Genomic DNA, 24,862 nt, shown 5'->3' on the forward strand with positions numbered 1-24,862 from the left:
AGTTTGCAGACAACACCAAGTTGGATGGGAGTGTTGTTCTGCTGGAGGGTAGGAGCGCTCTGAAGACAGATTTGGACAGACTGGATCAATGGGTCAAGGCCAACTGCAGGAGAATTAACAAGACGTAGTGCCAGGTCCTGCACTTGGGTCACAACAACCCCCCATGCAAAGCTACAGGCTTGGGGAAGAGTGGCTGGAAAGAAGCCCAGTGGAAAAAGAACTGAGTGTGCTGGTTGACAGTGGACTAAACATGAGACAGCAGTGTGCCCAGGTGGCCAAGGCCAAAGCCATCCTGGCTTGTATCAGAAACAGTGTGGCCAGCAGGACCAGGGCAGTGATCGTTCACCTGTACTTGGCACTCATGAATATTTCTCAGTATTAAACTGCACCTCGAATACGGTTCTGGGCCTCTGTAGTGGGTTTCTGTGGCTGGGCTTTGGTAGAGGGGGGTGTGTGGTGCTACAGGGGTGGCTTCTGTTAAAAGCTGCTAGAAGCTTCCCCTGTTCCATGGAGCCAATGCCAGCCGGCTCCAGGAAGGACTTCCTGCCGCTGGCCAAGGCTGAGCCAATTAGGAGTGATAGTAACACCTCTGTGATAACATTTTTAAGAACAGAAGGTTGTTGCACAGAAGAAATTCCAGCCAGGGAAGAGCAGAGTAAGAACATGGGAATAACAACATAGACACCAAGGTCAGAAGGAGGGGCAGGAGATGCTCCAGGTGCCAGATCTGAGGCCCCTCCAGCCCATGGTGCAGACCACGGTGGAGCAGCTGTGCCCCTGCAGCCCATGGAGGACCATCGGGGTACAGAGACCCACCTGCAGCCCACGGAAGAGCCAATGCTGGAGCAGGTGGATGCATGAAGGAGGCTGTGACCCTGTGAGAGGCCCAGGATGGAGCAGGGTCCTGCTGGAGACTTGCAGCCCATGGAGAGGGAAGGCCATGCTGGAGCAGGTTTTTCCCAGGTAGGACCTCTGGCCCCCGTGGGGGACCCACGCTGGTACAGCTCATTCACGAAGGACTGCACCTCATGGAGGAGTGATCCACGGGACAGCAGTTTGGGAAGAGCTGCTGCCCAAGGGATGGACTCACGCCGGAGAGGTCCATCAAGGACTGTCTCCCGTGGGAGGGACCCCCTGGGAGCAGGGGAAGGACTCCTCTCCCTGAGCAGCGGCAGAAACAACAACTGACAATAACCCCCATTCCCCATCCCCCCGCACCACTGGAGGGGAGGAGGGAGAACATGGAAGGAAGAAGGGGTGGGGGGAAGGTGTTTTTAAGACTGTTTCGTTTCTCACTCTTTGGCTCTTATCCTGTTAGTAATAAATATAAGTACTATACTTTGAATCTGTTTTGCCCCTGAAGGTAATCAGTCACTGACCTCTCCCAGCTCTTATCTCTACTCATGAATTGTTAGCTGGCTTTTTTTTCTCTCCTCTGTCCAGTTGCAGAGGGAGTGTGAGAGAGTGGTTTTAGTGGGTACCTGGCATCTGGCCAGGGTCAACCCACTACAGCCCCTCACTGCAAGAAAGTGATTGAGGTTGATGGAGCTTGTCCAAAGAAGGACAACAAAGCTAGTGAAAGGTCTGGGGGGACAAAAGGAAATGGCCTCAAGTTGCACCAGAGGATAGGTCGGATAATAAGAAAAATTTCTTCACCAAAAGAATTGTGAAGCATTGGAACAGGTTGCCCAGGGAAGTGGTGGAGTCACAATCCCTGAAGATATTTAAAATATGTATAGATGCAGACCATGGAGACATGGTTTAGTGGTGGACTTGGCAGTGTCAAGTTAATGGTTAAACTTGGTCTTAAAGGTCCTTGCAACCTAAATGATTCCAAAAAACTCCACCACCACATTGCATTGAAATCAATGGACTACTGGCTTTTCGCATTTGTTGGAACTATTTCCTTACTGTTTATTTAAATCATCCTGCTGGGGTTGTAAAGTACATTTTTTATAATCTGTTTGATAAGAAAGGTAACAAATTTATAAAGAGGCAGATTACTATCTATGAGACTCATGTTTTCTTTACTGCCATTCAACCATAATTTACTTCAAAATTCTTTTTATCACTCTGGAGGAAACTCAGTATTAGCACCCATTCCTATCTTAAGGCTTAGATCTTGGAAAGCACATAAGTCCACTGTAATGATCATGTGCTCCAATTCTACAACTAGTTCAGTACTAAACTAAAATTCAGAATCTGAATTTAATAGTAAAATCAATGGAAAGGCTCCACTGATGTTAAAATTCACAGTCAGACCAGTACTGGTTCTACAGTTCAGGTTCTTTTGAGGGAGTCAATACAGTTTTCAGCTGTTTGCTGCCAAATATATGCTTATTTCGGTTTTCAAATGTTACTGCTTTTTCCTAAACACTTTCATTTGTCAGAGCAAAAGACTGGGTCAAAATAATCTCTAAAATAGAGGTTTCAAGCAGAACCTTGCAACTTTCTGTAGGACTTTTTGAATTTACAGCATATTATGTTTTTCTCTGTAACTATAATCAAACATACACATAAACTTTTACTTACGGAGGGAATTTAGTTCTTCAAATAACACAAGCTCCTCAAAAATAAGCATGTTCCAGACAGTCTGCATTGTGCACTTCAAATTATAAGTATGATTAACAATCATTTCAAGATCTTGCATAATATAATTACATGCTGGCGGTTCCACTATGACCATCCAGATGAGCTAAAAAATTAAAGTTTTCTTTTGCACAAATGTTTGCCAGGCAAAGCAGCTACATTTGCAAGAGTATATCTATTCTGTTCTCATGCTGGAATTCAGGGTTCAAGGGGTTTTCTGCCTTACATACTTAAGACGAGAAAAATAAATTTAATACAGTGCTACAGTATTATTTTTCTAATTAAAGGGTGACAAAGAACTAACAGAATTCACCCAACAGGTATATTACACTATAGACAGAATGTTCCAAGCAACGCAGGCACATACAGAAAAAGAATCATTGCTCTAAAAATTTAGAATTTACAAAGCTTATTATAAACATTTCATTTCTTAAATAATGAGGTTACAAAACTTGAAATGCAGTTATATTAACTCATCTAGATCAAATTATTTTATCCTCAAAAGTTTATTTTGATCATTGTAATATATTTAAAGTATTGATGAAAATGTGTATTTCTTTAAAACCTAAGAAATGGTATTAATAATTTAGTGAACTTCTTTAACTTCAGTAGACTTCATCGAAGAATTATGGGTTTTGTAGGAACTTGCATTAGCCTGATTGTCACTCCTATGCAAAAATGATGACATCGCTGGAATCTGAGCAAAGTAGTTTTTTGCCCGGATATGCTTCTGTTTTATTCTGAAAATAAATGCAGCTTCATAAGCCTGAAAGGAAAAATAAATTCAAATCTCATCAAATACAATTAAAATATCTAGAAATCTGTATGTTGCTTCATATTTTAGACAGTATAAATAGTGACCCTTTAATAAACAAAACCCGATAATTTATTTGTATATGATAAATAATGAATTATTTTGTAGTTCTATACTGCTATCTTATGGCCCAATAGTGACAATTACTAACCACTCCTTGTGAAATATTAGTCATCTTTTAAAACCAGAACAACTTTTTTTATCAATTCAAGATAAAATTTATTTATTTCTCTTTTTCAGGTAAGAACATTTGTACTTACATTTGAAAATTAAATAAGGCAATGCTTAAATATCAACATTTGCAAGGTGATGAGTATAGGGAAACTCTCTGATAAGAATCAAAATCATTATCCACAAATAATCATGGCAGCAAGCATTTTGCAGCATTTCAGTCAGCGTTTGCATGCAGTGGTGATATTTTCCCAAAATTTCTAGTGATTAGCAGTAGTTTGGATGATGTAATAAATCCAGAACATTTAGTTAAAAAAACTCTTTGCTATTGCAAAAGTCATCATTATCAATAACTGCTATTAATGAAAGTGCTTGAGAGGCCTAAATTTTTGTTTCAGTGAATGAGAAACAATGGTTTGACTTACAGCACTCTAACTTTGCTTCAATTTCCTTATTTCACACTCTGTTGTTTTGGGTTTTATTTGAAACAAAGATTTGGTCATTACCAGTGAAGAAAGTTGACTCCTCACTATAGCTGGCACACTTCTGTTTTTGTAACAAGAGCTAAAGAAAATACCTTATGATTTTTAGGTAAGGTTGTGTACCCTACCTGCTGCTGTTCTGACCTAACTCCCACCTCCACTGAAGCTCAGGACCTAATCAAGTTAATGGCATCTCTTTGATTATGATATCCAGACTTGTGGCATTAAACTAGCTAAGTGCTTAATCAGCATCTCTGCCTGCCATAATGCTAGTAACAGAAATTTATGGATGCTGAGGAACATTGATAGATTCAAACTGTCTGAACAGCCTTATTGTCTCAAAGTGAGACAGAGGAGGCAATAAAGGAATTTTCAGCTTCAAATTGGTTTTACCTTCTAAAGCTGAAGCTCACATAAACGTGTCTGCTTGAAGACACAAATTGGGCACACACACACTCAAAATACCATGGATGGCAGAATTCCCTTTACCTTTAGAATTCCCTAACTGATATATTTCATCCATAAAGCAACTCATTAAGAGAGCAATTAACTTGCTCTATCAGTTTTGTTATCACATCCTCTTAAGACTTCCAAAAAGAAGGGCAATGCATAACAGCTGAAGCTGCATTTCTGATGCACACATATTGCATTAGAAATTGAAGAACACCCTGAACAAAAGGACACTAGGCAACAATGACCACAGATCTCTACATACATAAATCAATAACCTAGAGGTGAAAGCCTTAATAATCCATTGCTAACTGCAGGACAAACACAGCTCACAGGATTCTCCCATGCCTTATAAAACTAAATACTCTTAACATATATTTTCAATGGAGTGAGATACTTAACGGACTACCATGTTTAGACATGGAATTTGCTGTAAAAATACAGTTTTGATGATGACTAACACATTCTAACATATTGAGTTTTTTTAACTCAAAAGAGAAACTATGCTTTTATTGCCTAATTGCAAACTGTAAGATTGCATTGTCAGGGGTACTGAAGTGACATCTATGTAAGAAAGTAAACTGAGATCAATTTTATGACAACAAATGGTTAAGTTCTAGAAAAAGAGCCATTCTGCTATTTGATGAGAAACTTATAAGGCCAGAAACTAAAGAGGCCAGAGCATGTGCAAGAGCTCAGGCACACAACTGTCATAGTATTTATGGTTAGTCTTTCTGCTTTTCATCCAGGCCAGCTGTTGTCTGATCTCATCTGAGGAAAGAGCATATGCACGGCACTGTCCTCAGTAGGCAGGACGGATGAAACTACTTCTTGCATTACAGGAGGGAGAATCAGGGCAAGACAGAGTTCATGTGCATGGAGTGAGTGGTACATGCCAGATGCCTTCTGGATTGATGTCCATTTTGTTTAATAGTACAGATGTAATCACTTAAATAGTCACAATGAGCCAATCTAAAAACAGACAACTGTAATTACTAAATTTGGTCCAACTAATTAGTCACAAGATTCTATTAAAACATAACATAAATAACATAAAAAATCAAGCCCATCAAGTTTTACCTCCTGAAGATTACACAGCTTAAGATGTGCATCTGCCTCTTCTTTAGTGAGGAGAATAGTGTTCCATGGAGACCACTCATGCTGCTTATCCCATCTGACCATAACCAAATCATACAGTTCACCCCAGGCACTGAGAGCTGACTGACAGTTCCATATATTCTCAATCATGTACTGCAGATCTGTAAGCTGAAATGAAAAAGAGGGTTAAGAAGGAAGAAGCATGTTTCATCTAGACATACACATCTACTTTTAGAATGGTGTAGCAACTAACAGCTGCATTTTTCTTGTATCATCTCTAAATGATGCTGCACTGCAAAATGAATGAAGCAGTCTCAGCTGCTGCAAAAGAGTTTTAGCTGTGCCCAATTCATTTCTAGGTGCCCCAGAGCTGTTCTGGATATAAGTGCAGAAGGGGATGGGATTGTTGGGAGGGGAAGGGGAAAAAAGGCAAGTAGCTCAGAAGAAAATCTAATAATTTAAGAAAATGTTAGGAAAAAACCTAGGAAATCAGTGATTTCAGTTACAAACCTCTGTTGTTTAGATACTTACAATTCTAGAGAAAATAAGTTAATTTGGAAGAAAATTACACAGTATCTAGAGATGTTGCAATGGTACAGTCACAAATGGAACTGCAAGTGAGGGCTTATGGTCTCAGCAGTTAAGAAGCAGTCATGTTTCAGTGCATCAATACCCACCAGCCATCACAAGTGACGTGAGAGATTTTGAAGGATGTTTACATATTAAGATGAACTAAATTAGACAGAGACAAAAAACTCTTCAGCTTTGGTGAAAACCAGTATGGACGAAAACATCTACGAAATCCAGGTTTTTTTGAGACTATTTCTTAACTCAGGCATGATAATTAAGAAATTCCAAGCTTTCTTTTGGCAGCACATTGGCAAAGTGCTAAACCACAGCATGGCTTTTTTTGGTAGCAGTGGGATATTGATGACTGGCTTTTGATTGCTTGGTTGTTCTTTCGAACATACTGAACATATAGTTCAAAGATTATTCTATGGATGTTGATACTGTAGAGATTTTTATTGCTAAATCTCAGAAAGTTCAAATAAATCTTGGCTGTTCAATATTTTTCATACTTTGCAAATATCTAATATTCAAAACTTTCTCAGTGGATATTGGATGTCAAATTCATTTGCTGACCTAATAACAACTAAAATAGAGATTTTGCTGAAGATAGATGCAAGAATTTTTTTTTAAATGGACCTGTTCCAGTAATGATTATTACACATTGAAAGATATTACAGAAGATGGTAAAAAATGCAGAAAATTAAAATATTTACTGAAGCCATCCCCTAATGAAAGCACACAGCAAAACTTCCAACTACACAGCAAAACTTCCAACTACTGACAAAGAACAGGAATGTCAAAACCTAAGTTCCTTTACTTTTTTTTTCCGACAATTCAGTTGTGTTACTAAAACAGTCCAAATAATGGGGCTCAGGAGGTGCAATTCAGCTTTCAGCTATTCTTCAAGAGCTTAAGGGCTGCTTCCTTATGGTATGGAACATCCCATACCACAGGAAGAAGTTGTAGCTTTTAGCCTATTTCTCAAACTGTCAACAACATACACCAAATAAAGGACAAATAGTCAAAGCCATTGTTTTCCATTATTAGCAATGCTCTTTCCAACAGTACCTGAACTAAGAAAACAATTTGACTATCATCCTGATAATCAGCTTCAGACTTCCTGAGATTTTCTAGAATAAGTCTGTACTTCAAATATGATTCTCTTCGCCGAGCCTCATTATCAAGCTTGTAACACAAGCGACATCTGCCAATGGTGTGGGAATTAGCAGGAATAAGAAACTCAGTAGATGGTAAGTAATTTTCACAGCTATGACAGAAGTACACATTTTTATAAAGCTTTAAAGGATCTTGTGGAACCTAAAAATTAAAAAAAAAAGAAGTTAATTTACCACAAAGTATCTTTGTATTACTTGTGTGTCACAGTCTGTCAGAATACATTTTGCATATCTTCATGCAAGTATTCTAAGATGTAGCAGCTAGTAATATTTAGTTTTGAAAATACCCAACAAGGTGTTGTGATTTTTTCTTAGATAGGATACCAAAAGCCACTGTGTTTTCTTATTGTACATGTTAAAATCGGTTATATAAATCAGTCAATTCGTTTTTAAGCTATATGAAGATCCTAAACATCACGCTCCAGTGTTCTTGCTGGCGCTTTTATGTATGCAGATTGCCAGCCATTCTGGAAAGATGACAACACAGAAAAACAGAAACTACATTTTCTGCATTTAATTTTTCATGTACAATCTGCCTTTTATGTCAAAGATAAAACCCTGAGATTATGAGTGTATTAATATTTTTGCATAAGAATACAAAATCATCAGAGCCACATGTCCTAAAACAACATAGGGGAAGATAATAAACTAAACTTGTTAGTGACCTCCTCATTGTCATATTCCTTCATGGGTTCTGGAAAGAATATAAGGTCTGTGAAGAGGGACCAACCCTGTAACTGGACAGTCTAAGTAGTCTGATAATCTTCAGTCTCTGCTATCACACACATAGATAGCCCTGCTAATAAACCTAGCATAAAAATAACTGTTAGTTGGTTCTAAATTCTGACTAACGTTTATTGACAGATTCTATGCTCCTAAGATACCATCAACCTCTGCACAAAGATACCATCACCTCTTCTGATAGGTGCAGAACAGGTGTTGCTACATAAAGCAGCAACATATGATAATGAATCATATTTTTCATTGTAATCTGCAGTCAGAAAAGAAAAACAATCACACAAATCTAGTTACATCTTCTCACACAGTAGCAACTGATTGTACAACAGAAGCCCGTAAGAGTTCTTGCTTAGGTGCAAGTCATTAGACGTCACTTTGATGATGGCTATGTTCCTCCCTCCTGGAAGCATGGGCTGATGCCCCTTGACCAATGGAAGAAACATGAATTGCTCTATCTATTGGTACCCCTTTGATATTACATTTTACCCATACCATCCCATAACATCTACCATTCATAACTTTCAGGTTGTTATTTCAGACACAAGAGTTCCTGAGTCTTCCCAGTAGTAGCAGCCACTTGTCAGGTTCTTATAACCGTGTCCATGCCCCATGCTTCCTGTATGACTATTTAAGCTTATTTGTGTGAAGCCTATGTACTTGCTATATTTTAGTTCTTGAGGAATTCCTCCACCAATTCCACAGCAAAATGTGAAATAAAAAAGCTTTTGATGTTTTCCATCCCCCTTCTCCTTATTTCAATGGCCACTATGTCACACTGCAAAACAGGGATAATACCTTAAGTAATCCAGCAACTTTAGGGTTAACCTTTGGAATTTTAATATACTGAAGAAATAATGTACAAATTCTTTTCCTCAGTCCTTCTAAGTTGCATTCTTTCACCTCTCTTGATATAAGATCAATTTCCCTGTCAATTAGTTCCACTATTTCCTGTGTTAATTTACATTCATGTTCCTGAAAAAAAAAACACAAAAAGGAAAACAAATTTCACAATAATAAAGAAGCAAGCAAACAAACAAAATAATTCAATGCATATATGAAAGTAAACTGTGGATTCTATGCCCATTACTATTCATACCTCTGCATGTTCATGCAAGAACATGTTCACAGAAGAACCCATTCATGTCTCAGGGAAACAATCTCCAATCAAACTAATATGAAGCACTACAAAAGCAAGAATGCTTACAGATGCTGTTTTAAGAGGCCTGTATATATATACCAAAGCTGTAAGGAACTGTAAGCATGGAGGCACTGAAAAATGCTTAGCAGAGATATACAATACATGCAAAATTTTCAGTCTCCAAAAGCCAAAAGAAGTATCTCCCTAAGAAGCTTTTTTTATGTGCTTGGAGGTGTAATGAAGATGGTTTAAAAAAAAAAAAAGCCACAGGAAAAAAAAAAATTCACCACACGAAAGGCATGGGGGACTTTGAGAGGATGCCTGGAAATTAGTTATTTTAATATTTCAAATGCTTTTCAGGAGATTCTTCAGAGAGAGTTAAGAGGTAAATGAGTTCAATTTTTCTCAGGTAGAAGAAAGTGCTAATTTACAGAAATTCACTTGTTCACTACAGCAATATTGACTTGTATTAAGATGGGCAAGGGTTCATAAACCAGCAGTGCTCCCAATGCCATACTGACTTTAGATCAAATACTGGTACTACTAAAGCAAACAGCAAGATGTTTGCTTGTTTTAATAAGACCAGGAAGCAGTATTCTATTCTAGTCTGATGTCAACGGTATCATCCTAAAAGGGCCTTAAAACTCATTCTCTTTGTATGTGAATAAATGAATAAAACAAATATGAAAGATTACAAGAAATCCAATCAACTTCTAATTCATTTGGAACACTGGCAGCACCAGTGAGGGTGGGGGACAAGGGGGAAAGAGAAAAAGACAAAAATCAGTATTTGCCACCCCTAAAACTGATAATCCAAACCAACAGAGATAAGGTTCTAAACAGACATTTCAAAAAACTTAGAAAAAATAAATGGCAATAGCCACATACATTTCTGCCACGATTCTCATAAGGTTGCTATAAACAATTAAACTAAACTTTGTACTAAAATTGTATTATGTATTAATATACCAAAAAGTCTAAAACCACAGGGTTAAAATTCTAACAGACTTGAAGAAAAATGTGCACATAACAAAGTGAAATATAAATTCTGAGTATATCTGGAATGTAAATTATGCTCTCATGCCAGACAGTACACTAGGCTCTCTTGCTGCCAGCTAATCATCATGGCACCCTTGTGCAGCAACATAATTAAGTGACAGTATCCTTGGGAAGCACAGCTTCAAGCTAAACATAAACAGAAAAATAAAACATACCTTCACTGTACATCTGAGTGTTAACAGCACATCTGTTCTCTCATCTTTTGGGATGTCCTTCGTGCTAATGCTGCGGTAGATTTCAAGTAGTTCTCTGGCACGGAGCGTGTCCTGTGTATCCATTTCAGTGATTTTTCCATCATATGCTTTCCATCTCTTAGGTTGTGCACACTTCAGAAACAATTAGTAGAATACTGAGCTATTACAATCTGACCACCAGGTGAACAAGTGCATTATGTTACATCAAGTTTCATCAGAGCAAATAGGACTTAACCTTAATGCTTGATTAGTGCAAAAGGCTAATTCTAGTGTCGATATTGATACAGTACCTCTGCCACCAGAGCAAGCATTCAATTGCACACTTTATTTGAAGCTGCAGGCCATGAAAATTTCGACTTACAGTATATTAGAAGGAAATAATATTCTTCTACAGGGACATGCTCTACCTCTTTAAAATGAATTTATTGACAGTAGTGTTAGAATATGTTTGCTCTTATACTTCACCTGGCAGTTATGAATCCCTCCAAACTATCAGTAAAAATCGATGGGTCGGTTGACTGTGTAAAGATTGCAAATTTAAGACCTTAGAGTCTACTGCAGTACAAAATATCTCCAGGGAACTGTTCTATTTATGCTAGTTGCAGAGACAGATAGAAGACACAGACTTTGTTAAAGCTAAGACAAGGTATGAGTTTACAGCTTATCAGACACTTCACCTAGCTTCTTGTTTCTGAATGTAACCAGATGCCATATACCTTATGCTTCAATTACCTCTTCGCACATCTTTAACTTTCAGAGACAGTGAGAAGTTACATGATGTCAGCTGCCCCAATTTGTTTGAAAAGTCCAACCATTCTCCTCTTTCCAGAAGACTGGGTTTGGTTGCAAATCACACTGTATCCATACTGTATGGAGACAGGTATCCTATTCCAACAGAAAAAGAGTTCTCAAAACCCTCCCCCCATCATTACCTAATTCCATTTCTTTTCCTTAATTGGGACAGGTATTTGAAACCTCATTCTGTGTATTAATAATTCTCTTTCACTATATTTGGAACTTGAATGTTCACAAACACTCATGAACTTCACCTTGCAGTCTCAGCGTGAGTTAACAACAGCAACACTTCATGAAGTGTTCACATGACTAGTAGTTTTCTGGATATGACCCCAGCATTGATGTAATCATTATTTTGATCACATAGGCTTGCTATGGTGCTAAATCATAAAAACACCATAAATATTAGATAGTTAGAACAGATATGATTAGTCATCACCACAATCAAAATAGACTTTTTCTCATTTTGAAATAAATAAATTATAAAGTTAGGTAAGCAAATGAAAGACAAAATAAGTGAAAAAAGGATTTAACACTGAATAACTGACAAATAATTATTTATCAGTGGGGGTAGAACTCTAGTTAATGGGGGTATTGCTAATCAGAGGTCACAATTTAGAGCCAAAACTGACTAAGAAACGCAATAGCAAAACCAGATATTAAAAAGAAAAAACAAAGCAACTCTTAATTCCTTAATGAAATCTTTGAATTTCTGCAAAACTAGAGAGATGCGATTTTCTCTCTGTCATAAGTAGGAAGCATTCTACTGTAACTTCATTACTTTGTTTCACTATCTTTGCGCAGTGCTAGAAATTCTTTAAAAGAAAAAACCCATCCCACACATAGCCAAGCAAACAAGAAAACTCCAACCAACTTAGGTCTATCCTGCAGTCACTCCTTTGTATGCTAGACTGGGAAAAAAACACTGCTTTCCACATAGCAGTTAATTCAGTACCTACATTTAAACCTCTTCAATGAAATCACTTATAGTAAGAGAAAAAGGTCATTTCCTTATGTTAGGGACAATCTAGGGTAGAGTTTACCCTAGAAAATAGTTCCCAAAACTAGATTCTTCTGATAAATTTGCAAGCCCAAATATATGTAAGCAGTCTTGGTCTCCTACTCTGCAAATGATCTTTAACACAGACCAATTATATTATGATAATTAATTCCTCGAAGATATATCTGTAACTTCTGTAATTTTTCTTACTATCTCATTATAGCTGGGTATTATATAAAATAAAATCTATAAAAAAATATGCAGGTTTTTACTGAAAAAAAACCCAGAGGTCTCATTAATATGAAGATTTCCTATGTTTCAGAAAGAATCACAAGGTCTCTGATTTCAGGACTATTTTTCTGTACTAAGAGTGATGCAAGAAAAACTAAAACTTTGAGATCTGCCAGCTTTTTCTTGTCTTTTAGTCTGCTGGCAGTGCTGTGAAATTTGCAATAATTCTGTTATCTGTTTTACTTTAGAAAGCAAGGCTACTATAACTGTACTCTGCTGCCAATGCATGAAAGCAGAAAAAGTGCCTGAGGAGAGAAACACATCACCAGAGACACAGAGAGAAAAAGGTAAGTAAAATAAAAAGAATCCACAGAATGTGTGCAGAAACAGCACAAAGCATGAAGGTTATGAACTGAGCGATAGTTAATAATTACACAAATCCCTTTAAGGAAATATGATTGCTGTACAAAAGCTTAATCAAATACTTTCTCTTCAAAGTACAAATCCTGAAGCAGAACGAGCTCAGCATAAAGCGAAGCCCCTAGAATGTAGTGCACACACAACCAGTAGCAACCTTTGTAAAAGCACACACGCCTGCAGAGATACATGCTTAAAGGAGCAAAGAAGGGAACAAAGGTTTCCATGGAGAAGCAAGTTTCATATCACCTTGGCTATTGCAGCTTGCAGTCTTCAGATGTGAAAGGTGTTATTTCAGTTTTAAACTGGCAAGTGTCCAGATTAACATTATCAGCAAAAAATCAAAGAAATAACTGAATAGTCCACAATCCAGCACTCCAACAATAAACTTCATACTGCAATTTAAAGTGCTTCAATTGTACTTTCACAGACATAGCAAATGAGCCATTTAATTTTGAGATTTCCAAAATTGTATTTTTTTTTCAAAGCAGAAATTATTTTTTCTACTTCTGAGTTAGGCTGCTATCTAGCAGTTTAGAACAACACTGTCATCCTATAGCCGACATGATAAAAAAACATGAAAAGTTGTAGTAGTTCAGAAGCTCATTAGATTTTCAAAATAAAAAAAAAATACAGTATCTTTAATGAAAAACATAATTTTTAAATTTTAAATATGAATAAATAAATTAGTAGTGCTTCAGAAATATGTCCATTGTTTGGAAAGAGGGAGCATTTCTTGTCTCTGATGTATCTCCTGAATCTGGAAACATCAACTGTCACTAAGGATTCTGGTACTGAAAAACATTTTGATTCTGATTCTAGATGTGAGAAAACTGTACAACTTGTCAGAATATATACTAGAAGTAAACTGTATATGGTAGGACATTGGAAAGCAGTCCTTAAGGGAAAAATAATGACAGAGAGTCAGTTAAGAGAGAAACGTATTTGCTTTGACTGTTTCAGGCTTCTTTTTCTTTGAAGAAAACAGAATATATTGTAAGTAGTAGAAACAAGGCTCTGATATCATTCCTAACTATTTAGTTTTCTGGGTTTTTTTGCATTCTTGAAAGCAATCACACCACAGCAATAAACTTGGTAACATCCCATCAACTTTTCAGATAAGCAATTTGTTCATAATTAAAAATGTAACAGATTTTATCACATCACTTTTTACAGTATGGTTCCCTGGCATCAGTAATGAAAAGAATGAAAAAAGTTTCTTTTGGATAAAATTATTACTTTCACATTTGTTCATTAAATAGTCAAAATTTAAAAAAAAAATCAGATAAAACCCATTTCAGCTGCAGTATTTATTTTCATAATCACGTCACAATACTATGGAAACAGATAGAAAATAAACTACTTTTTTTCTGAGGAGATGGATTGCTGAACATCTACCTAAAAAGGACTGGGTTTTTTGTATTTTACATTAAGGTGCCATTGAATCTAATGCCATACTAAACCACTTTGTGACTAAAGGAATTCCTATATTTGTTTTATAGAGTAAAGCCTGAAGAACACTTGCCTGAAATATCATCCCCAAGATAATACAAAAACAAAATCTCGAGTTCTAATGGAACAGAAACTAGTGAATTAATAACTGAGTTCAATATAAGAATGAGTCAAAGTTCTTTGTACATGAAAACAGAATAAATGTTTTCTTTAAAGGCAGACATCATGACCAGAGGCCTGTGTTCAGTTGGGAAATTAATGGCAAATTTACTTCCCGAGGGATAAAATTTCCAAGGGAAGAAGAAAAAAAATATATTAATCCATTTTGCAGGGTTAAAATTTAATTTTACAAGTACTTACTTAAACATTTGCATTTAATTTTAATTTAATAGTGAACTTTCCATTATAGAGAGCAATGAACAGAACACATCAGTGAGAAAAATACTTGGTCATTACTTTTGATTAGTGAAACTGAATATTTTTGAAAGAGAAGCTAATAAGTTTCCTTCTGCACTATAATGCACACAGTACAGAATATTGAATGGTATGCAAGATCCTGATGGTTTTTAACTTCCAATTAACCATGCTGAATTGTTAGGCTTTGAGCCTTTAATGCTGTTAGCAGTACCATCAGAATCATGTTCTTTATGCAGAATAGTTACATAATATAAAATCCATCCATTCAGGGCTATAGTTTTATATTTATTATTTACATTTTTTATAGGTAACAGTTTTAATGATGCACTGTTAATCCCTCAATCGGTCAGAGAGCTACAAAATTCTCAGCTTGGAAAAAGAAATTTACTGAATTGTACTGACATGAATAATTTGGATATTTGTAACATTAGCATTCACATGATTAACCATCAAAACCTACAAAATTTACTTTTGGTGCTTTGCAGGTGTATTTTCTGTTCTTGTACCTTGGTATTCTTTATGTTCAGCCTAAAATTATCAGCCTAATGACAGACCTTATCCAGAAGGTGCAGTATTGCTTTGTGTTGATTCTCCTCATTGGCATTTAGTTTGTGTCTCCCAAAGCAAGCAATGAGCTGTGCCTCTTGTTCCAGAAGTGCACAAAGTGCTGCCTTTCTTTCAGCTCCAGTAAGAGTTCTGTTAATCCGCTCAGTCTCCTCCTGCATCCATACTGCAGACACAAATATTCTAGGTATTTGTTACAAGATACTTTCCAGTGAAACTTCGGCTTTCACATTTAAGAAATAACATAACTGATTTTTTTTTAATATTCACTAAAAGCCAGTTTCTATGCTAGGTAATTCTTATGCATATTTTCAATACATGTAAAATGGCCCAGAAATGAATGTAAATTATACAGATGTTCTGTAAGAGTATGTGTGTGTACATCAATTCCAGACTGCCAATTCCAAACTCAAGGACGGGTAGGAGAAAAAGAAGCTCTGTGTGAGAAAAGGAATTTAGCTCCTGTGGAAATCTGTGATGTAATGATTGCTTCAGATTTTGCATCTAAAAATAACTGTTTAAGACTCAGACAGCTCCAAAAGGTATGAGCAATATGAACTTTTTAAACAATTTCTCATCAAAATCACAAGTAAAGGTACTATGGAAATCTCAACAAATTAAAGACTGTATCTTACTGTGGCACCACTAGTACTCAGTGCTGAGAATATTCCTGCTTCTCCCTGCATAAATGAGTAAAATCTAAAGAAGCTTAAAGTCCTTCAAAACTGAGATAAAACTTGACTGACAGTCACATTTAGCCCTCCAGGTCTTACACTGAATATTGCAGTGGTATCACCTTTTGCCATCCAATGGATGCGCAATAATTATTAGACAGTCATGGCTTTACTCTCCCTTTCCTCTTCTACAACATAACCCTTCAAGTGTGGTGAGAAGTGGCATGGGAGCCACAGGATGGTCATGACAGCAGCACACGGATCAGTACATGCTGTATAAGAATCTGGCCTTCTGACACTTACGCTGCTGATACACAGACAACACAGCCTTAGAGAAATCTGTTAGTAAAACCAAACCGTGTTTACTGAATAGAGTCTACCTTTGCTTGTGTTGTAACAATTCTTGGCTTCTCTGAAGAGCCTGATCCTGTTCAAATATCTCTGGAGTTTTGTGAGGAATTTTCTACAGTCTAAAACATCAACATTTCTGAATAATATCTCAAAGTGTCTCTATCATCCCAGAACAGTTATGCAAAAGCAAAACGTGGCATAAAATGAAACAAACCAACATGTGGTGCACTGAAGAAGCCTACAACATCCTGGATCAGGTAAGATTAGAGGCAGGATGAGGGAAAGGAGGAAGGCTTATTTTCTGCCTGTGCCTTTCTTGTCTACAATACCTTACATTTTCCAATTTCAAATATTTCAAATCATTTCCTTTAGGCTCTCCAAGTTGCGGTATTAATATGACAGCTGTCTGACAAGTTCTGAGAATGCAAAAATATATTTTTATTTCAGTTTATAAACAGTTATTTTTATTTCAAATAAAGCCATTTGAGCAAGGAAAAGCATTATATAGAATTAATTTACATGAAGCTTTTTATGCCTGAAGGGGGCAGAAACCTCAAAGGTAGAGGTAATAATACAGTAAGAAATTTTATACTTTCAAAAATGAAGGAGCTCTCAGTTCTCATCGACACTCAGCTCGTGATTCCACACATACATGCAACCAAGTTAAAATATTCCTCTTAGATTACATGTTCTACAGGTAGAGATTTTACTCATTACATTTTACTTATTATTCCAGTTTTTATAAAACAAAGTAGTTCATACTTTTAAAATAATGAATGCCCATATGCAGACAAACTGAATATATAGATACATCTCATTTGCACCATACAGTCATCAGGCAAGTTTTTGTACCACCAGGAATTGCTTGTACTGGCTGACCCTGTAATAGTACACCTGTTGTGATCAGCAGCAATAACCTTCACAGATCCCTGGAGGACAACAGTCTCATTCTATTACCGTCACAGTGATCTAGCTTGGGTAGACCGTTGGCACTATAAGAACGTAAAAGCAGTTTCAAATGCAGGTAGGAAAAAAATCCCAACTTCCTAGAACCATTAAGCTCTATTAAAATGAAGGGCATGACTGCAAATCTCCATGTAGAGAAGCAACTAGTCAACGCCAGTAAACAAAAACAAAACAATAAGATTGATACCAGACCATTACTTTTAACAAAATGTTAAAAAGACATTTCAAATACTGGAGTTTGCTCTGTTCTGTTTTGAAGTGGGACATGGTTTTTCCAGGTTGCCTAGATATGAAATTCCTGAGTATGCTTTGGTTAAAGTTTTATTATTTGAGAATCCAAAGGCATTACATTAAGCAAGAGACACTTATATAACCGTAAGTTTCAAATCTAAAAATTTTGTGAGTATTAGCACTCTTCCATAACTTTAAATCAGTTTTGCTGTTTTTATTACAAATAAAACACTTCACACTTAAAAAAAAAGTGGATCATACATCTGATAGCACACTAGCTACAAAGCAGCTTTTCAAAGAAAATATTACAGGAAATTAGATGCCAAATATTAAGTCTTGGTATAAGTGGTACGAAAAAGACTATTATTTGAGTAACTTGTCTTTTGACTATCTAGTCAGTCACACCTTTAAAAGGGCATGATTCTTGTGAAGTGAAAAAATAACTATCTACAAAGAAAAAGGAGGGGGGGAACAACCCCAAACAAGACACAAATCTCATTCCTACAATTCTAAAGTTCAAGACAAGCAGTAACTTTTACATTTGTCACAAACAGTGATATTTATAAGTCATTTATTCATTCAGACAAAGCCACACAATTTGTTCAATGCCACACAAAGTATGACAGCATTAAAAGATTAGTGTATAACTTGGGAATTCTTGGATCGTGATCTTAAGCTCTATGAATAACACATGCCATCAAATTTATGCTCAGTGTAACACTGAAGAAATAGCTGAGATGGTTTAAGGTAGGGCAGGTGGCTTTGCAACGAAGTAGGTAATCAGTTCTGCTACAGGGACAACAGTAACCAAACTGTCAAAGAGCTAGACCATAAGCAAGCACTGTAGCCTAGATAATATGAGTTGTTACAAGTCACAGTGCAAGACTCTTGCTTCATAAGAGACATTGTAAAAAACAAAAATTTTGCCATTTCATTATAGATTGGTACAAGTCTACTGCTTTAGATTGTTTTTATTTTTCCAAAAGGAGATACTCTCAGTTTTTTGTTCGATTTGCAACACTAGTTTCCTGTAAGGCTTTATATCAATTATCTGCAGCATTCACATTATTTTTTTCTGGAAAAGTTTAGAGGTACTTGCCTGTATTAGACATCTACTACAGGAACAGGAAAAATATGACTTTTAGGATGTCCTGTAGGACTCCTAAGAGATTTTTAAAATTTTGACAACACAGTTATGTGAAATGTGGAATGAATTAGAGAGGAGAAAAAGCATCAGTAGAAGATGACTAGGACAAAAGGAATAACTTCTGACATATGTTGTAAAATGCTGTGCAAAAATTTAATCCATTATAAAAACTGTCTATATCAAATGATGAATTATGGATCTTAATACTAATTTCTTCATGGAATTGTTTTTAGCATCTTAAACGTACAGTAAAAGACCAATGAAGTCTGATCTAAAAAAACAACTTCTGTTCCTCCAGCCGACCTTAGCAATAGACATAAATTTAAAAAAAATTAATAAAACTGCCAAATAGCACTATTCTACAAGCTGATTGTTTCCTAAAAAGTTGTACTGGTTTTGGCTGGAATAGAGTTAATTTTCTTCATAGTAGCTTGTAAGGTGCTATGCTCTGGTTGTTAATAACACAAGGATGTTTAGTTATTGCTGAACAGTGCTTACATAGCATCAAGGCCTTTTTTATGTTTCTAGTAAAATATGAAAATAAAATAATTATTTTAAAATTAAAGAAATTTCACTGTAAGTGGAAAAAACATCAAGGAAATATCTATAGAACATGTAAAAACATAAGTTTGCTGTAAACAAACTGTACTATTTTGCTGATTTAATGATATCTCTTTAAGACAACTTACATTCCAAGTCATGGTACAGTAGCTCAAAGTCTTCCTTTGTTTTAGGGTTCAGTTTTCGCTCGTACTCCCTTCTCAGTTTTTCTTCTTTCTCATTTTTTTTCCGTAATTCTTCATGTGCCTCCCACAGCAGCCTTAACCTCTTCTGTTCCCTCAGATTTTGTACCACATTTATAGCATGCCAACGACGGAAATATTTCTGTAATACTATTACCTATATGTGATACAATACCAAAGAATCGTGAATTTAAAACAAAACAGCATAGTATTTTGTTCTTAACTGTTTGCGTTTTTTTGTAGATGCCTAACTACATTTTCTAAGATTTGTCTTGTACTGAAACTAATATAAATGTTACTAAATCAGTCATGTACTACTAGTTTAAGCACCAGCATGCTAACTCATTTAGGTAACTGCCAGAGTCTAACCAGTGAATACAGTGGATAAACTAGGTTCATAAAATCAAGTCAAAATATAAACTACATTTAAATATCCATTTTTCTTTTTCAAATCTCCCCTTAAAAAATGTCTTTTGTCATGTATTGCTTTTATTTTTTTCTCTTCCTCATCTTACTATCAATTTACATAGTGCGAATGTAGACACATATTTGCAAAGTTTCTTTTAGATTCTTAGATACAAAAATCAACACACACAGAAATAAAATCAACTGCATTTTATTTGTAAACAAATAATGAAAGTGAAATTACTAATGCTGTTATGACAAAACTTAAGAAAGAAAATTAAATCATCTACCTTCCGAAGCTTTGGGTATTGAAGACTAGGGAAATATCTACACTGTGTCAAGGGAGGATAATGCACAAGCCTCACCGTCTGCCAGCTGAGTTAGCACTTGCACTACAGTCAGTTTAGTCAGATCAATACCATGAGCTATAGCATGAAAGCTAACAGGCACAAAATTATACTAATGCAGTTACACTGTCTCTAGTGATATCTTAACCTAACACTTCTCTTGAATATGTCTTCAGATTTCAATATGGACCTACATTGCACTGTGCAAATCCATCAACTTGAACCAACACCAAGCTGATGTCTCTCTACTGTGCATTATAAATTACTTGAGAGATACATTCCAGATTTCAGTAAGTGTCACTTAAGATCGTAGTAAGACATATTGGCAATCCTGAGGAAATGGTTACCTATTTGAGTTCTACAAGATGCTTATTTGCCATCAGCTGATGCTGACTGATTCAAGAAGTTCTTACAGAAAACTTCTACCCAGAATATTTCAAAGATCTTGGCAACCATGTTCAATACAATTATCAATACAACTATCCTACTTAGACACTTGGGGAATCAACCGTTAGTCCATTCAGTTAGATTCAGACTGCCTATTTTAAGCAATCAAATAAATAACTAGAGCATTTACAAAGCAGTGTCACAGCTAGCACAATTTAGAGCGTACCTGAGTTACATGTGCAGTCACTGAACACATGGTTTCCAAAAAGCAATTCAGAATGCCTAAATGGCATCCTCTGCACAATGAATATACAGAATCTGTAATCAGAATCACCTGCACGAGGCACCTCAGCGCACTAGAAAACCCCATAGACCCACTGCATGTATTTGAACAGCCCAGTTCTACCTTAATGTCAAAGAAAGGACCTTGAACAGAATCCAAAATGGATCAGTTTGTCCAAGGTAACCTACCAAGACTGTTAAACAAAAAAACAAACAAACAAACAAACAAACAGAGAACACAAAACCCAAAAGCTGGATGCAGATCTCATAAATCCTAACCCAATACTCCATCCATTTCAGGCCATACATTAAGCAAGTACCTTAGGTTCTTCCAAAGAGATCGTGAGAATATTGTAGGGATATGCCTGTTTAATCCCTAATATTCTACATGGAAACTTAACTCTCAGTGTAATACAGAAAACAATAAATTCAGAATTCTTAATATTTAAGAAGTCACAAGGTGTCAAATGTCACTAAAACCACTGAGCAAACACAGGCTTTCCCCATATCTAAAATATTTCAAAACATGAAGATGAGACATTTTACAGTTGACTTCACAATCTTTGAACACTCTAAATACTCTTTAAATATTCAGATAACCTTTGTAATACATTGCTTTACAGATAGTTTCAAACAGATAAGGACTTACTGCTTCAAGTCTACGTTTATGATATTCTTCCGCTGTAAAATACTTTCCAGGACTTATTAGTTTGTCAGTCATGTTTGACACATAAAGGCCAATTTTAGTCATCTGTGTTGATGTTGTATTTCTTGTTTGTTGTGGCTTATTTTTTTCCCAAACCGTCTGGGGAAAAAATGCATGTCAGATTATAAGAAAATACACAGAGATTTTTTTGCCTCATTACAAAAAGTGGCAAAATTAGCTTTTTTAATAGGAATCACAACACTAATATTAATCCACTAAATACTTCCATTTGCATGCTTATTTCTGATCTGCTTCCTCTTTCCTATCAGAAATAGTGTCAAAACCAACATTCTAAAAAGAAAATACAAAACCATTACCTGTGTTTCCCTACAAAATGACTGAGTTCCTTTGTTAGGTCGTTTTTTGCATCTTGTTTGTGATCCTGCGTTATGAAATTCCACTCCTGTTCTCATGTTCCTAAATCCACCCAGAAAAGGTTTATTATAGGTAGGTCTTTCAATTTTTACAACTACTTCTTGGAATGAATCAGAATCTGTTAAAACGGAAGTTCCAAAATAGAAATACTGTTTCTTTTAGTAACACATTGAGATTAGAGCAGAATTTATACATCAATACATGTGCAAAACCAGCATTTACCTGTTTGTACTCTGACAGTTATGACATCAGGCATGTGGTAATCCTGTTGAACGACTTTCCCAGGAAAATGTTCCTGATTCTCAGACTGCATAGTTTTCTCAAAGTTAGGCCCAGTCCTTCTAATTGTTTCATTATCCTCAGTCATGTTTTCTAAAAATAAAACCAAAATTAATTCCTGATCAGCTTCTCAAAACAAACACGTAAAATCACTCCTAGTTTACCCCAGGATGATTTTATTGAAACACCACAACATAGAATAATCATAGTTTTTTGAGCTGGAAAGACAGTCTACTTGAAAGCTGAAGCAATATTATCATACAATTTTAAAAGAGATAAATAATGTAATGCTATCACCACATAAAGTCATTCCAAGCCAACTATTCAGAACGACAGCATCTGAATGGAGCCCAGACAAGAAGAAGACAGTCAACAGGTCCATACTCCGCAAGATTATTCACTGTGCTCACCTGCTGAACAGAATGTGCTGCCTTCTGCTCTGAAGAACTAAGAAAATGGGGTGCTGAATTGGGAAGAGGAAGTGACAAAAGACATCCAGAACACAGAGGAACAGGTGCAGGAAATGACAGAGCATTTAGGGGACTGCAGAGGAAAGGCATGGACAACAGAAGAGTGGCAGGTAAGTTACAGAGGAATCTGAGAGGAAAAATAGTAAGTGATTGCTATGATCTAGTTTAAACTGTTTAAATGCATGTACAAAACGTGTAAACACATACACGTTTCTGGAAATAAGGATCATTCTATAAAATGCCATCTATAAATTGCTACTGTAGCTTGATATAAAGAATACATTCCTTACCTTTGGAGTATGTTTTATATGAGAATTTAAAAAGTCACTTCAGGGCCAAAACCCAGCAAATATGAACAGAATGAGGGTAGGGGGGTGCAAGAAGCCATAATCAAATTGAAGAAAAAATATCTCTTTAAAGCCCTAATGTCCAACATTTTAATAACTTCTTTACCTGTTACTGTCCCACTTGCTGTATTCTCTGGTAGCGCTGAGTTTTGAGAAGTTTGTTCTTCCCTCTGCACTTCTTCAGGTTGTTCCCACTGTGCTAAACTTGACTGCTTCTGTTCCTCCAAAATTGACTGCTCCTGAGGAGGCATCTGATCGCAGCCCTCCTCTGACTGTACAGGGCCTGAAGATTCTGGAAGCAGAGGCTTCTCGGCCTCTCCGACTGCATTTCCCTGTGAGGATGCAGGTGGTTGCTCTGCACCTGAGCCTTCTGGTGGAACTTCAAAGCAACTATCACTCGCATCTTCCATTTCCTAAAGAATTGGTTGCACAGTTTAACCTTCTGCAAGAATAATTACAGGATCTATTAAAAATTAGATACTAGCCCATTTCTACTACCAGGTTTACAGGTAACTTAATATCCTGAAAAACTTTTCCTGTATGTATTCCCAAAGAGCTATTGAGAACAGCATTAGGTCTTTGCTTCCACCAAACAGAAAGCGCTTCTGGCAGGTGTTTATCAAACGTAATACTCCGAGGCAGGCAGTCAGCACAGTTCGTTGTGTTTATCTCTCGCTCTCTACCTGTATAACAGGACTGTCCAGGGGGGCATTACCCAGAGACAGCACACCTCTAAGGTTTCCTGAGCTGCCACTGAAATGACACAGGCTGGAAGAATCCTAAACCCATATTCTTGAAAAGAAAACAAACAAACAAACAAACAAACACCAAACCAAAAAAACCCCGGCACCAACGGGGACGCAGCTCCCGGCAGGAGCTGTCGGGTGATGCCCAACCAACCGCGCGGGCGGCCCTTGGCCCGGGGCGCTCGGGGCAAGGGTTGCGGCCGCCGCTCGGCGCACGGGTGGGACCCCCACAAACCCTCCCGACCCCGCTCCCGCCACTGCCCCCCCGGCCTCGCAGGACATCCCGCGGCCCCGCAGCACCTCCAGCCCCGGCGGCGCCCCGGGCGGGCGCGGCTCCCGCGGCGGCGGCGCGGTATCCACAGCAACCCGCGCACCGGAGCCTGAGCACAGCGGGGCGGGCCCGGCCCGTGCTGATCGCACACGGCCCGGGGACGAGGGTGCCGGAAAGACAGGGAAAGGGAAGCGGTGCCTGGCGGCCCTGCAGCACCTGCGGCAGCCCGCGCTGGTGGCTGGGAGCGGCTCCAATGCCGACACACCCACACAGGGGCCATGGCTGCGCTGTGACCGAGGGAGGGCAGGATGGTGATGAGCTCTTACCAGATAGCAGGATTAATGCTTGAAAACACGCTTTTTCCTTGCAGCTTATACTGTAGATAGTAGCAGAAGTTGTACTGACCCCCAGAACTGTTTCCTGGATATCATGAAAGGTTGTATTTGAATGTTGCCAGCCCTTCCACTACACCATCACTTCCCAGCAGCGTGTGGCAGCACCTGCCTGTGAGATGGGTTCAGCCTAAGAGTGGTGTTCTACCCTGGAAGGTCTGTGGTGTGAGGACTAAGGCTCTTAACTGGAAATTAAAGACACTTAAACCAGAATCAAAACAATATGAAACTGAATTTCCTAGTGTTTGAGGTGCCACTTCTGACACAACTCTTGCAAATGTTTCAGCATGCTACAGGAAAACTGAGGGGACACAGTCACTTCACACAACTGTTTCAGAGGTGAAATATACAGTTCTGTGTTGCAATTCTGGGAGAATCCTGAAAAAAAG

General features: G+C 37.3%; 1 protein-coding gene across 2 annotated transcripts; it reads right to left on the reverse strand.

Annotated features, from left to right (window-relative positions):
* Nucleotides 1-1,915: 1,915 nt before the first annotated feature.
* IQUB (IQ motif and ubiquitin domain containing) lies at nt 1,916-24,152 on the reverse strand. Of its 2 annotated transcripts, none has more exons than XM_017818164.1 (12): nt 24,111-24,152; nt 23,171-23,506; nt 22,191-22,340; nt 21,911-22,086; nt 21,537-21,692; nt 19,413-19,623; nt 15,345-15,520; nt 10,440-10,610; nt 8,883-9,059; nt 7,243-7,491; nt 5,587-5,772; nt 1,916-3,355 (listed from the first exon to the last, which is right to left on the reverse strand). In XM_017818164.1, exons 2-12 carry the CDS (start codon nt 23,472-23,474, stop codon nt 3,176-3,178), a joined length of 2,136 nt encoding a protein of 711 aa, XP_017673653.1. In that variant the 5' UTR covers nt 23,475-23,506; nt 24,111-24,152; the 3' UTR covers nt 1,916-3,175. The 2 variants fall into 2 exon arrangements, with proteins under 2 accessions (XP_017673653.1, XP_017673652.1); XM_017818163.1 differs by having other exon boundaries at nt 23,171-23,477; nt 24,111-24,151.
* Nucleotides 24,153-24,862: the final 710 nt, after the last annotated feature.

The sequence above is a fragment of the Lepidothrix coronata genome, unplaced genomic scaffold (assembly GCF_001604755.1).
Source record: "Lepidothrix coronata isolate B3197 unplaced genomic scaffold, Lepidothrix_coronata-1.0 Scaffold66, whole genome shotgun sequence".
Taxonomy (NCBI): domain Eukaryota; kingdom Metazoa; phylum Chordata; class Aves; order Passeriformes; family Pipridae; genus Lepidothrix; species Lepidothrix coronata.

What these genes read in the sequence shown, in the direction of transcription:
- IQUB (XM_017818164.1), bottom strand. Translation starts at nt 23,474, where the DNA reads ATGGAAGATGCGAGTGATAGTTGCTTTGAAGTTCCACCAGAAGGCTCA. An exon ending in AACTGTCAGAGTACAAACAG is followed by an intron (nt 22,087 to 22,190) that starts GTAAATGCTGGT and finishes CCGTTTTAACAG; the next exon opens with ATTCTGATTCATTCCAAGAA. An exon ending in CATTTTGTAGGGAAACACAG is followed by an intron (nt 21,693 to 21,910) that starts GTAATGGTTTTG and finishes TTTTTTCCCCAG; the next exon opens with ACGGTTTGGGAAAAAAATAA.